Source organism: Conger conger, chromosome 9 (assembly GCF_963514075.1).
Source record: "Conger conger chromosome 9, fConCon1.1, whole genome shotgun sequence".
Taxonomy (NCBI): domain Eukaryota; kingdom Metazoa; phylum Chordata; class Actinopteri; order Anguilliformes; family Congridae; genus Conger; species Conger conger.
The window spans coordinates 10,156,098-10,171,292 of record NC_083768.1 but is presented as its reverse complement, the minus strand read 5'-3'; the positions used below and the strand labels follow the sequence as shown (position 1 = coordinate 10,171,292).

The following is a 15,195-nucleotide window of genomic DNA, read 5'->3' as shown; positions in this document are numbered from 1 at the left end:
CTGTGTTCGGAAGACCGTGTTAGCTCACGATGGTCTGAACACTGCCATATAAGACTGCCTGGTTCGTAGCAACAGCTTCCCCACCACAATGTCACCATGGAGCACCATTTCCATGTCACTGCATGCCGAACTGGATCGCGTATGTGTTTTTATGAAAACGGAAGGAATTACACTTTACACACACACACAAAAACACACAAGCTATAAAGTAATTTTTTTAGTTATTCGTCGTGAAAGCTGCACTGTTCGGAATATGGTGAGCTAACTTGGCGTTCGGAACACGATGAGGTTACGTTACTGAAAACAATGGGGTGCTCTAGAACACTCACGCACAACATAAAAAACCCTCTATTCTTCAAAGGGTGAAGTATCGTCGCATGTTGATCCGTGAGGAATGTGAGAGTAAGATGTTTTGGCTTGGGACAGACACGGCCCTGATTTACAAATGTTCTTTTGTTTTTTTTTATTATTATTATTATTATTACTACATTCATCACAATGATGAGAAAATATGCTCGATGAATGGTTTACAGATGAGGCTGTTCAAATGCCATCTACAATGAATGTCATTTCAATTATGGTCAACTACAGATCTATGGTGAGAGGGTGGGGGCAGTGGGGGCATTTTCGAACTATGTTAGTATTGTAATATTTGAGACTTTGGACATCACAGTAACAAAAAAGACACAGTTTCCTTGATACAAAACATCAATAACATTTTTGGTTTAATTTTATTTAAAGTTATGTAACCATGTAGGGCAGATCTTAAAAAATGAGCTTTTTCCTTCACTGCCCAGGTATGAGGAATACTTCCTGTGGCATCGTGATGAATCCCAATAATGTTCAGGAGAAAAATCCCAATTTCACTCATTCTGAAATCCATCATCTTTAGCCTGGTTCTTCCATCCACAGATAAAGGTATTTAGATGCAGGCTTACTGCCCCATGTACTGTATATACATTTATATCCTACTCATCTGACTGTCCATCGCTCTTGAGTATCAGTCATTTTGCTCTTAACACGTTTGTGCAATGTTCTCAGGGGAGCTCCACCTTGTAAGCACGGATCCGCATTCAGGGAGAAAGGCAGAAGCAGCGTTCTGACCAACTTTGGAACAAGGACGGGACCGCACCATTGTCTCTTGGAAAACCATTGAAAGTGTCTTTGGAATTCAACTCATGATGTCAAAATATCAATAAGAACATCAAAATGTTTACATAGAAAGAGGAGATAATATAAACTGGAACAGCTGTGACACTGATATTTCTACATTTCTGGAGAGAGAGAGAGAGAGAGAGAAAAAAAAAACCTGTATTGTCATCCTTTAAAAAGACAAAGGGATTTTTACTTCACCGTCTTAAGCGAGATTTTAACCTGTCAAGCAGTTTGCATTTCATGCTACCTGTTCATCTCGGAACAAGAACAAATAAAAGAAATACTTTTTTTTTTTTTTTTTGCATTTACTCATATTAATACATTTGCACACCATGCACATCCAACTACTCGTATGTACAAGTCCCACAAGCAATGTCTTCCATTGGAATGAACAAATTGTTTACCTTATAAATCAATTTGGAAATCAGATTCACATTCTTTAATTATCCACAGCAACAAAAAAAACATTCAGATAAAGCAATTTATGAATTTATGAATCCACCTTTGCTGAAGTGTGGAAATGCTGAATAAAGAAATAACAATGTAAGCTATATAATGTTTCAGCAAAATTATGTTAATACAAGTCGATTTATTATGGATAATAAAACAAAAACAGAACATCAACTGAAATGCCCAGAGTACTAGAGGACATCAATTGAAAAAAGTATAGGAAAATGTACCTCCAAGCTGACAAAATCTTTATATTTTACAAAACACTTACATTTGTATCATGTTTAAAGCAGCTTCTTTGTTTACATGAAGCAATAATGTACACCATTTTCTTTTTTCTTTTTTACTTTGTTCTTTAACAGTTTCAAGTCATACAAATCTACTTTATGTACACAATCAAGTACAAGTTTGGCTTGTTCACAGTCAAACTCTTACAGATCAAACTGCTGTTCTAAAAGGAAAAAAGTAAGAAACAAGACACCGATTAAATGACCTATTATTTATGAAAAATACATCATAAAACAAATTATATAAAGGGTAAAAACAGAATAAGTGCACTATAATCCAGGTGCAAGCAAGTACCTCAATACCATTACAATTCACAAATTAAATATAATATTAAAAGAGAACAAAGTTATCCCTTCAGATAACTGGGTGCAAGTGGGGGTAAAAATATGAAGAAAGCAGCAGACTAAGATGTTCGGTGTTAAATTAACTCACACAGAGTATGTCCTCTTGGACTACATGTGCTGCTAGAGTTGAATTAACACTGGACATTATACTGTGTGGCACGGATCACAAGTACTCTGTCCCAGAAAGGAACAAACGTGTCACGCGTATAAGACTGACGCAATATAACCTCGGGGATACGCATACTGTTCCAGCACCATTCTTAATTCCTTCAGTGGCAAAACCATATGGTCCAGTTGGGCAACATGAAAGAAAAAAAAACACACATGTTGTACATCCCAAAATGTACATGTGCCCACGTGCTCCTGGTACAATTTTACTTGTTTTGGTAAATCTTCCATTTAATCAGTGTTTATGCTGCTTTGACAGACAAAGGATACTCTGTTATGACCTGAGAATTTAAAGTTACTGAATTACACCTTGTACGTATAAGACAAATTCTCTTCAAATGTTCCAAAATATTTCTCCATACAGTACATACAGTAAGTTTTTGAAAATCAATCTGAGGTGAAATTTGCGATCACAACATTGTTTTTGGCTTGAAACAAGCTCCACAAGAGCTGTTTTTTTTGTAAATTATTCAGTACAGTACACAATAGCTTGCTTAAGCATCGGCAACCATTCTGTCCATAATAAAAATCCTACCATGTCTAACTAGTATATCATTATGGGGAAAATAAAACAATCCTGAGTCAACCATTTGGTGCTGTGATTTTTTGGGTTACAACAAACTTTGGAACTGCAGTTAAATTCTTTATTTTATACAGCTTTCACTCCTACACAGTGAACATATCCATTCTGATACTTCTGAAATTGGCACCAAGGCCAGAGGTTGCCTTAGTCTTGATGTCCAACGACTTCCCAATGTTGTCAAGCTTCTGACTCAACTGGCCGCCCAATTTGTCCGAACAGATCTCGGCGGGCAACGAGAGCCGACCCTCCGCGGTACCCCGTGCAGATGAGGTAACCGCCGGAGGGGTGGACAGGGCAGAAGGGAGAGGGGCGGAGGGCGAGAGGAACGATGCGGCGCCCATGGAGGACGCTTGGAAAAGAACACTGGGCCAGGATGCCATGGATGTGCAAGAAATAAGGGGACGGTTATTGATAGCAGACTGTGAGGTAGATGTGGTGGAGGAGCAGGCGGAACGAGGTAATAATCTAGTGTGCTCTTTGGCATCTCTCATTGCTTGTCTTGCTGCTTTATCCTTGTGAGGGCTCGATCGAACGTGGCGGCTAGCCGCGTTGTCCGTGCTAACGGTCAGATTCCGCGGCGTGCAGCTGTATTTGTTGCTAGCCTCCTTGTGAAGCGCGGCATCCCGCAAGTCAGAAAACGACTGTCCGAAGCAACAGGACGACTCCCTATGGCGCAACGCAGACTCCTTGTCGGCAAAGACCGCCCGGCACTGTTCACAGGTAAACTCACCCTTGTTTGAGGAGTTGATGAGACCATCTGGAAAGTCCACGTTTCTGGCACCCGCTTGCAACTCTTGGTCTGTGCTTTCGGCAGAAAAGCCAGTCGTATCCTCCTCTTTTGGTTGGATTCTATCGCCGGGTGTGTTCAATGGCTCGGCAGAGGCTGGTTTGTGCCGTTGCCCCTCTCGCAGCTTGTCCTGTTTCAGGGTGTCTGGGAGTGACTGCTGATACTGCTTGCACTGCTGAACCAGGGCGGCTGTCGAGAGACCGGCGATGGCCTGTGGCAAGCCCGGTCCGTACGGGAACAAGTTCTCCAGTCCGCACAGAGGCGGGAAGGATCCGCCGCCTTGAGCAAATCCGGGAAGTTGGGGAGGCAGGTACGGGACAAGCCCCGGGACAAAGTAAGGCAGGAACTGTCCGGCTAAGAAGGCTCCCGTATCCCCGGCGACAGTACCCAGAAGCCCTTGGGATTTGGCTCGTTTTGTCTGAGTTCTCTTTTCTCTTTCCCCTTCCTTCCTCTTCTTCGAATCAGAACGAGAGCCGTTTGCCTCCCTCTCCTCGTGCGGCTGTTTTAGCTGCACAGACGTCTTTGGCTTGTCCGGGTTCGGTGGCTCGGTTTGATGGCTTGTCGATGGGGTGGAGGGAATGGGAGATGGAGTGGCCGGAGTCTTGGTCGGGGTGCAGCCGAGAGACACGGCAGTAGTCGGGGTGACTGGAGAGGGGTACGCATCACCAAGAGTTCCTGGAGTGAAAATAAAAAAAGCACAATGTGTAAATATTGAATATCATCATGTAATTATTAGTGTCAATCCAATTGTTTAGATTAGAATTTGACTAAATATCTATAAAGTGCTTTGAGACATTGGTCCTCAATGAAATATGCTACACAAAAGTCAATTGAACTGACTTACAAGATCATTTGGTTACGGATCAACATGTCAACAAAATGTGACGTTACATATATTTCTTTATCTTTATACACACACACATACACTCACACACACATTGAACTGAAAGTTAAGGACTACCCTGACTGCAATATTTCATTGACAGATGTCACTGCATCGCATGATTACATGTATAGATAGGTGAGTTTATACTTGTACTTGTGTATATACTTATATCCCTAAATTATTCAGTTGTCGAGGTCATGAAAACTCACCAGGTGTGCTTGGTGGAAAACTAGGATGTTTTAAATTCCCATTTACACCAGATGGGAGACCAGTGATTCCAGAGTAACTGGTCGGCCAGCTAAGACCAAGAAGTGCATCAGTCATGGTTTGCTGCTGAGTGGCGGTACCAAGGGAATCCACTGTCCTCTTCTTGAAGCGTTCGAACTCCTGCTGTGCCATCAGCTGACGTACGGTTGTTGCCGTGAGGTGGTCCTTTTCCCGATCCACATGGCCCCTCAGTCTGTCTTGCAGTTTGTCTACGTGCAGCTTGGAAAAGATGTGCTCCCGTATGGGAAATGTAGTGGTGAACCTTGTGCCGCAGAGTGTGCATTCTGGCATCGGACCGTCGGGCGATTCCTGGCTTACCACAAACGGCTTTCCCACCGTTATTTTGAACTTCTTCTCTTTGGCACGAGCATTTTGAAACCAGACCTGCACGACCCGCTTAGCTAGTCCAATCTTGTCGCCGAGCGTCTCGCATTCATGCATGGTCGGCGTGCGGCAGTCGCTAAAGCAAGACTTGAGAACCATAACTTGCTGGTTGCTCATCTGGGTCCTGGAGCGCCTGTGGCCTGGCTTGTCTACACTTAACCTTCCATGATCCAAGGGGCTTCTGTAGCTGAAGGGGTGAGGTGAGCTCAGGTCTACCACACTCAAGGTCTCACTCTGATCTGTACTGTCATCCAGGTCATCGCCTTGGATGCTGTAACTGTGCTTGCTATCTTGAATTGAGAAATTTGCTGGGTTGACTTGAACTTCTCTGTGTAAATCATAATTTTGAAAGGGATTTGTTTTGCCTTCACCTTGCTCAATTTGTCCCCTGTGACCTGTTGATGCATCACTCGTGGCTGTGGTGACAGAAGAGGTCTCATCTAAATCTCCTTTAGATAGGTCATAGAAGACCTCTCCAAAATTATCACTTACCCCTTCGGGGTCCTCAGTTTTTTCTGTTTTTGAGCATGAAGAGCTCATGAAATACTTCAGATGTCCTTCAGCTGCTTTAGCGAGGCTTGAAGATGCAGCGGTCAGGTCAAATTCAGGAAGCTCAGATTCACTAGTTTCCATCTTAGTGAACTGGTTCTCAAAGTCATTGTGCCTGGGCAGGATCTCGGCTCCATCATTGCCTGACATCATGGAACTTAAGCACAAGCCAAAACCTGCCTCCTTAGCTTCATGCCAGTGCCTGGATCGAATATGGCTTTCAAGAGCTGACAGGGCCTTGAAGAGCGAACCACAGAAAGGACATTTTTTGTGAGACTGAGCTGCACCCAGTGCTCGAAACTGCCCCTTGCGCTCCCTGGCACGAGTGTTCTGAAACCAAACCTGCACAACTCTTTTCTTCAGGCCCACCGTGTTGGCAATGTGTTCAAGCATTTTTCGGGTTGGGTTGGAGTCAAGGAGATACTTGTCATACAAGATCTCCAGCTGTTCTGGTGCAATGGTGGTCCTAGGGCGTTTGTCCCTCTGCTGGTCTTCGATAGTATTACTGCAGTCTTTATCGCTGGAGCTGTTTTCCTCTCTGTCGTCTAATTTACGTTTCAGAGAGGCGCTACTAGGAGGTGAGGAATGGATGGAACTGTTCAGCACTGGCATTTGGGAGAAAGACCCAGAGAGTAACTGGCTTGTTATGAGTGGATTGCTTGGGTCAAAGATCATGTATGGCATTTCCAAGGATCTTTCCAGGAACTGGGAGTGAAGAAACTGGTTTTGGGTAGCTAGCAAATGCATGCGCTGGTGCTCCTGCCACAGCTCTGCAGATGGGAAGATGATTTTACACTGCTCACACTTGTAGTGTAGCATCTGAGGAAGTAAACTATTTGTCATAGTTGAGGTGGTGAGAGGAAGATGACTGGATGTGATGGCCGCAGACTGCAACCTAGTCATTAGTTCTTGGGGTATCTTCTGCCTGGCAGGTTGTGGAGTGAGCACTTGGGCCGCTCGTAGTTCTGGTATGTTAGTTAGCACTTGAGATGAAGAATCCTCAGCCTGCTTTGAATTATCAGAGGCTAATTTTGGCTGTGGGGAGGCCTTTTCAATACTGGACTGAGGTGAAGGTACTGGTGGAGAGCCTGAATCTGAAACTGTAACTCTTCCAAAGGCATGTTTGGATGAACCTGCATGTTCCAAGAGCTTTGGTATGTTTTTTAGCTGTTTGCTAACATCCACATATTCCTTATCTTGCCAATCACTGTCTGGTGCATCATCATCTTCAGCTTTGCAAGAATGAGCAATGCAACTCTCATTAACCTTTTCCTTTCTCTCACAGTCTTCAGTTGAATCAATCTGGCTTTCATACATTTTTCTTGCCTTCTCACGAGCATTTTGGAACCAGAAAATTATCACATGACTCGGCAGATTAAGAGCAGAGGAGAGCTGATCTATTTCATAGTCCTTAGGGTTAGCATTTGTTTCAAAAAAGTCCTGAAGGACTCTCATCTGATAGTCTGTGATGTGAGTTCTGGAAGACCTATTATTCTTGGCGAGATCCAGTTTGTAAAAATCCATTCCATCAAACTGGGACTCCAGTTTTACATCTTCCAGTGTTGCGATAGGCGGAATGCTGAAGTTGTAGGGGGAATCCTTGCATCGTTGTCTCTCTTTGAAGAGGGCATTGCGGAACCAGTGCTTGATAACTTTCTGGCAAAGGCCTAACTTCTCAGCCAGCTCTTGAACCTTCTCCTCCCCAGGGTAGTTGTTAATTTTGAAAGTGTCACGGAGGATTTTCAGCTGCTCATCGGTAATCCGAGTACGTGGTCGTTTGGACTCCACTTGCTGGAGAGACACGGGGTCCGGCTCCTGCTGACTACATAGTTGTGTAAGATCAGACTGAGGTGTAGGATCTGAAGAGGGAAACTGGAGCATGAGATTTGGAGGCAACCCAGCTTGCTGTGCCATCATTGACAGGAGAAGAGGCAGGTCTACAGATGTGGGAAAGTTGATTTGCGGAGACGCGACCGGCGGAGGAGGGGGCGGTGGAGTTGGTGGTGGTTGTGGAGCCTTTGGCGGTACAGGTGTCTGCATTTTCCTTATGGTGGGGGCAGGCTCCGATGGAGGTTGGGGTGAGGGAGGGGGAGGCGGAAGAGGCGGGGTGGTTGGGGGCGATGGAGGAGTCGCAGGAGACGATGGATTAATTGGATACAGTTTGTCATACGCTTCTCTATACTGCTGCGCAAACTTCTCAAGATCTCCATTTGGAAAGATCTGTTTATGCACATGCTCCTGGTGGTTCTTGAGGATCAGGATGTTGGAGAAAAGCTTTCCACATGTGCCACACACCAGCTTGTCAGCAATGGCCTCTTTTTCCGCACACTCGTTTTTCCTCTGATTCCTCTGTCTGTTCTCAATGTACTGGATCACCAGCTCGAACCCAAAATTCTCCAGCAGAGCTCTGGCAGCATTCCCCCTCGCACCCAAGATAACACGTGGAGGTAGGAAGGACGGCTCTGCTGGAACCTGCTTTTTAACATCTCCGTTATCCTCAGTCGTGACACTGTTGTGGCCTTGCTTTTTTGGCTCTTCTTTGCTCTCCGGTTCCTTTGACTGCTCTTCGGCGTCCTCAGATGTTTGGGCATCAGTTATCGCCTTGTCATTCTGCTCCACCTCGGGCTCGTTGGTCTGCTCCTGCTCCTGCTCTTTCTGCGACTGCACCTCTGAGTCACCGGGCAGCTTTTTAGTAGCCTGTTGCTGCAGCTGCTGAAACTGGCTCTGCTGAAGCCTGAGGTCCTCCAGCAGGGTCTGAGTCATTCCGGGCAGCCCCAAAATGGGGGATTGCGATGCCAGCTCTGAGTTAAGCTTCACCTCAGCACCGGGCACATAAAATGGAAAGAGGAACTGGGGTTGCTGAAAGTGTAGCAGGACACTGGGAGACATTGGGAGGGGTGGCCAGAATGCCGGGCCTAGAAGCTGAGACTGAAAGAAAGCGGCCTGTTGCGTTAGGTCGTGCTGCAGCTGTAGCTGTCCTGGGGTCAGGCACGGCTGCGGAGGGAGAAGACTGGAAATGTTTTCAGCAGGTTGTTTTCGGTTTTCTTTGGCTTTTGTCTGGTTATCTTTGGGTGTTGCGGCAGTTAAGTTTGTAGCGTCCACTGCCTCTTGGCTAACGGTGACAGGCCTTTGGGGTGTCGCCCCACGGTTTGCGTTTGAAATACTGCTTCCGGTTTCCACTTTGGAAGTCCTGGCTTTTGTCTGGTGAAGCACGGACCTCATGTGGATCTCGAGAGTTGAACTTTGGCTATAGGCAACGTTACAAACATTGCATTTGTACGGTTTGTTGTCAAACCTGTTGCTGCTTTCCTGAAGCAATGGCGACGTGGTCTCGTGCATGACCTTTTTCAGCTTGTGTAAATGCGAGACTGAATTATAGTGAACCAGGAGAATGTTCTTCTGCGTGAAGGATTCCTTGCACACAGTGCACTTGTACGGACGCGCGGGATCCAAAAACTTCTCCACGAAGAAATTTGTGCCTTTTTTCAGGGAAAAGGTTCGTTTAGATTCGAAGTTGGCCTCATCCAGGGGAGATACGCTCTCGCTTCTCGCCGGACTGTCCTTCCTTTCCTGGACCAAGTCTTTGAGCAGCTTGGGATCGAACATCCTCTCCGCGCTCTCGGTGCTGAGTTCACTCGCTGGCGGGGTCCTGCAGAGACGCCCGACGTCAGCTTGGCTCAGCTCCGGATGAACGCTCTCCAGGTGCTTCCTGAGCTCAAGGACCGTTTGGAAGTCGCAAAGGCACAGGGCGCAGACGACGGCGGTGCGGAGTTGAGAATGTGCCAGGAGCTCCCGCGGTTCCAGGCCGCTGTGGTCACTCCGTTGCTTGTAAGCGTGGTGATCAGAGCCCAAGAGCTGCTGGTTTTGGAGCCCACTTTGATCCTTCCATGGCCAGACCTGGTTCTTCTGGTCCTGGCTCCTCTTCCAGCTTGGGGTGTCTGAAGGGGCCTTTTGTGGTTTGACTTCCAGAATATTCTGAAGGCCCTCTAAGCCCCTGTTTTGAGCTTTGCTTTTCGAAGCAATGGAACCGCCACCTGGAGACAAACAGCAGAAGGAAAAGGGTTTATGTTAATTCTGGGGTTACATTCCTGGAATTCAGTACGTTTCAGAATCACACTGAATGTTGTAATCTTTTATAGTGATCCTGCAAATTGCTTGCTAATTAAGTATGATGGCACCATAACTCGCACAGTTAATGAATCAATCGCTGCGTTCATATAATTCCTACATAAGCTACAGCATTCAAAAATAAAAAATACTGAAAAAACTACGATGAAATGCACTTACCTTGGGGTTTCACTGATTCTTTCTGTGTCACAGCTGAAGTGTCCACATTACACAACAGCTTATCTTTCACAGGTTCACACAGTTTTTCAGCCATGTTTCTGGGCATTAGGACATTGGTTTCTGAGACCTATGAAGAAGTACAAATATTAGAACAAATACAATATACCAGTCAGCATAAAAATAGTTTGTAGAATTATTACTTTTGACTCAGTACCTGGGGGGCAGGGAGATGTTCACAGGGGGACCCTTCTGGCAACCCTTTACAACACTTGAGTGCAGTATTTTCACACGGTATTTCTATGGCTGCTGCTTTTATTAAAAATTGAAAGAGGTTTTCCTTCTTTGTATGCATGGACATTGTAGACTTGGCAAGACTTGAAATTGCTAAAAATATTACAAGGTCAGTAACAGATAGAAATTCTGTGTCGTTAAAATGTCTGCACAGAGTATATCCATGTCGATAGACCTTCGTTGTGTTCCCAGGATTAAATAAATGCTGTTTTTTATTTGTTTTTTTTACCATATATAATAATAATACCAGCCCACTCTGCCCACTATACCCACTATACCCATCGTTTAAACACACCAAGGTTTCTGTTTTTATAGCATGACCTGACAAGCTGTTCCATGCATTGACAACTCTCGCTGGAAAAGAGGAACTTCCTAACCTCAGCACGGAACTGACATTTAGTTTCCACCTATGTGCCCTTGCACTGTGACAGCATTCAAACTGAAAACCTTTCATAGTTCAATTTGTTAATCCCCTTTCATGAAAGAAAAGAACTCTCACTCTGCCAAGCCTTGAATAGGTTAAGTGTCTTACATCCTTTCTTCACAGCCTTCATATGAAGTGCCATCCCTCTTTGTAGTTTTCAAAAACTTCTTTCATTTTGTATTGGGCTCGGAACTACACACACGATACTTTCAATGTGGCCTGACAAAGACACTGTGCACATCAATGGAACCTACTCTTGATTTATGCCCAATACCACTAATACTTGTCTGTCTACATTCTCTCTTGGCCTTTTTAGCGCAAAACAACTGTGCACCCTTTCAAAATGCGCCCCACCCATAAAATAACTGTCCCATACTTTCAGTTCCCGCACGCACAACTGCCACAAGTCGTGTAGGCTGAGGCACCGTATCTGTTTCGGGGAGGTCTGCGCCATCGTAAAACAAGGGCGCATTTCTTAATGTCCAGACCCCAAGCGGTCTGGTGAGCTCACGCATACCCCCGCGATCAGCTTCTCCACGCAGTCCGCGGCCACGCTGTGCAGGTGGGTCAGGTGCAGCTGCAGGTGGATCTTGCTGCTGAGGACGTCGTCGCACAGCGGGCAGCAGAGGGCCGACCGCACTGAATGCTGGGACAGCACGTGCATCGCCATGCGGCTGGGGTCCGCGGTGCTGTAGCTGCACTGCGAGCACTGGTTCTCCTGGAATAAAGAAAACCGAGAAAGTTAGGATGGTAAAATGGTAGATGTCTGCATTTATCGGGGCACCGTTATCCAACGCGCTGTACAATTGATGCTTCTCATTCACACACCAATAGGCTGCCATGAAAGGCAACAACCCAGCTCGTCAGGAGCAATTGGGGGTTAGGTGTCTTGCTCTGGGACATGTCGACACACCCAGGGCAGGATCGAACTGGCAACCCTCCGACTGCCAGATGACTGCTCTTACCGCCTGAACATATTCCATTTGCAAAAAATTGCTAAATTATTTTATAATAATTTCATTCATTATATTTGGAAAATAGAGTCTAAATTGCTGGCGACCTGTCCAGGGTGTATTCCTGCCTTTCGCCCAATGTATGCTGGGATAGGCTCCGGCCCCCCTGTTCAGGATAAGCGGGTTAGGATAAGGAATGAATGAATATTTGGAAAATATTCCCCCCCAAAAAAACCTACTCTTCAAAGGGGGTACAAAATCATAATGAGGAGCAGAAGTAACATCAAGCGCAGTGACGACTGAATGAAAGTTAACGGCACAAGTAAATGGAGCCGAAGCGTTGAGTCACACCCTCGGCCCGCCAAACATCTTTCAGATGTTATTAACGGAATGTGATTTGTGCGACTTCCTTATCGGAGGATTACAGGCAAACAAAAGGGGGTGAGGCGGTTCCATCTCGGGCCTGCTTCTCATTAACATAAACACATACTCCCACACGAGTGCTTCCAACTGCATCCCTTAATGTAATCCACTCACATTAAAGGATTGAATGACCTGGGCCTCGATCAGTACCACATGACACGCACATCCTTCATTACTTAACATATTAAACCAAATGTGATTATGCAGTGAGATGGAGATATGGGGGGGGTGGGGGGGTGGGGGGGGGCCCGGAGAGCCATCACACCAAAACAGGGGGAGCGGCACGCTGCTTTCTGTGACGGCGGTGAGCGGGGGGGGCTACCTGCTCGTTGCTAGCTGTCCCCTCTGCCGATTTCGGTCTCTTGGGCGTCGTGTCATTTCCATTTTCTGGCAATAGACTTCGCTTTCCAAGAGCTGTGGTCCCGGGAGGTTCCTTGGGCAGGGTATTCATTCCTGAAAGTCGGCAACAGACGATGGTTCGGGCTCGTTTCATTAACATTTCAGAACATAAACACGAAAATATGAATCGGGAGCTGCGGGTGCTGATTGAGGGTGACTGACGGTTGAGTCGCTAATCTGGAAAGACCTGATCAAGTCAATCAGGTAACGAACGGTAGCACCTTCATTTATGGTAATAAATCACAGAAAAGTATGCTGGAATACAAACGGAAGACATTTTCTTCTTTTCTTTTTTTTTACAGCATAGTCTATCTATAGTGTTTTTGTACAGCTATACTATGAATAAGTTGTCTTTATAAATGAGCTGAATAATGTTCTTATATTCAAGGAACATATTTTCAATATATTATAATATAGTGTAATTTTATGGTTTCCCATACACCTTTCGATATAAAGCATCAAGGAAAATACTTAGCAGAAAAGTGTGTAAAACAGCCCCTGTGGCACATATATTTTAAGATTATTTGTGCCCCTCATAGGACAAAATAATGTTATAAGAGCTGAACATCCTCAAGCTCGCTTTTGTCTCTACAAAATGCTGTGCCAAAATTCATATTGAATCTTTTGCCATCTGTCACACTCAAGATTCTGAACAGCCCGTCCTGCCAGTACAAGGATTTATCCAAAGAGTATAAAAATCAAGTCATTGAGGGATCTGTTTGGCTCTAGGCACTCATTAGCTCCTACGTTCACTGTATCCACACCCTCAGAACAACACAAGATCTCAGTGTGACTTTTCTGTCCAGTGTTCCTCGGACACGGAACCATTTTCCGTTTGCTGTTCAAATGCCAGTTTGTTTTACACGCTTAGGCCCTGATTTCCTAATGCGTGTGCAACACATTTTAGCACACATACAATTATTAACGCACACTCAATTGCGATTGGAGCAAAACAAGTACCGTGACCAATAACTGGTCATGTCATTGGTTTTCTGTGTATTAACAGGTTTCGCACATGCTAAAGGTCTTCGTAAAATCAGACCCTTAATGCAGGCTATAAAACAGAAATTTCAGATTCGTACGCTTGTCTAGGCGAGGGACAGACCGGTCGGTGAACACATCCTCCGATACCACTTACAACTCCTCTGCTGGCTTTTATGTCTGTGCAACTCTGGGACACATCACACATCCCACACAATATGACAACGTGTGAAGCCTCATCGAGTAAGACAGTATGGCACCAGTAACAAGCTGCACCAAAACACCACACAGATGTGTTCAAATATTCAATGTTTTCTCCAGCATGAAAAACAAAATACAAAATTTACATTCTCACCATCCAAACATTATGATTAAAGTGCCATCAACTGTGAATCTGCGGTTCCGTATTTCTAAACAAGGCGGTCAGAAAAATGTTATCTAAATATCAGAGGGCATTGAAAAGAAAAAAATATATTTTAAATATTCTCACCAAGTTTAGACTTCTTGAGGACTTTAATATCCTTCTCAGTCTGGTCATTTGTTGTAGTCTTGGCAGGGCCTTTGATCTTTTCATCGTGTTCCTCTGCAATTGAATAATTTAAAGAGATCAGGTTACCTAACTACAATCGTCCATGCACAAAGACATTAGCTCTACGGACAGTCAGAGTGGTCCGCGACGTGACAGCGATATCAGTTCCGGGAGTTGAAACAACAGAAAGTTAACCTCGCGTAAAGAATGTTTGGCCACGTACGCGTCGGCCCTGACAAGACAATTTCACAAACGGTTTGCCGTCAACCGAACGCGTTCCCTGGGACGTGGTTCACACTAGGCGGCTACTAATGTTAGAGACTAGAAGAAATACAACATCATTCAAAATACAGAAATACAGACAAACAACCTGCAGAATTATAAGAGAAGGCGAGGGGGGGGGGGGAATTCACAATTTCTTGGGGAACTTATTAGCTGAAATCACGCTCTCCAGATGGTTAGGGCCCGGGCGGTGGCGTCAGCTCGGCCCCTTTGTGCGCCGCCGCCGCCGCGCGCGTTAGCGCTGTCGCAGGTGGATTAACCTGCTCTCGCTGTCAGCGCCCGCGTCGGGGGGCTCACGCAGGGCTAATCCCCGCAAGGCCCCGTGGTACCTTTGTGCCGCGATCCTTTTGTCTCTCGCCGTCGCATTTTAATGAATTACTGCAGCTGCCCCCCCCCCCCCCTCCCCTCCCCTCCCCCCCCCTCCCCTCCCCTCCCCTCCCCTCCCACCGACACCAGCTCACAACCCCCGCAGTGCTTCCGCTGCGCTACCGACTTTTTTTAACAAACTTATGTTTTTTTTTTAAACAAACCTCATGTTTTAAACTTCCGACAGCCTGGTCTTCAAAAAAAAAATGCTTCGCAGAAATTTTTTATGAAAAAAAATAATAAATTGAGGGAAAGGGACCGCGACAGAAGCCGACGATTGGCCGACGGTTTCACGAGGCCCCAGTCAAAACAAAGAGTGACCGTTACTCGGTGAAAGGTCGCACGCAGTCACACAGCGCCGCGTCGTTCGTTACGAGCGGATTCCTCGGGGCACAGATT

General features: G+C 45.6%; 1 protein-coding gene across 1 annotated transcript in view; it reads right to left on the bottom strand.

The window, feature by feature from the left end:
• Nucleotides 1-712: 712 nt before the first annotated feature.
• LOC133136765 (zinc finger homeobox protein 4-like) overlaps nucleotides 713-15,195 on the bottom strand; it is a 56,814-nt gene continuing 42,331 nt past the window's right edge. The window contains exons 5-10 of the mRNA XM_061254483.1: nucleotides 14,110-14,202; nucleotides 12,562-12,692; nucleotides 11,381-11,581; nucleotides 10,149-10,275; nucleotides 4,871-9,895; nucleotides 713-4,450 (exon numbers count right to left, since the gene is read on the bottom strand). Of these exons, the coding sequence (XP_061110467.1) occupies nucleotides 3,072-4,450; nucleotides 4,871-9,895; nucleotides 10,149-10,275; nucleotides 11,381-11,581; nucleotides 12,562-12,692; nucleotides 14,110-14,202 (6,956 nt within the window). The 3' untranslated portion in view covers nucleotides 713-3,071. The remainder of the gene's footprint in view (nucleotides 4,451-4,870; nucleotides 9,896-10,148; nucleotides 10,276-11,380; nucleotides 11,582-12,561; nucleotides 12,693-14,109; nucleotides 14,203-15,195) is intronic.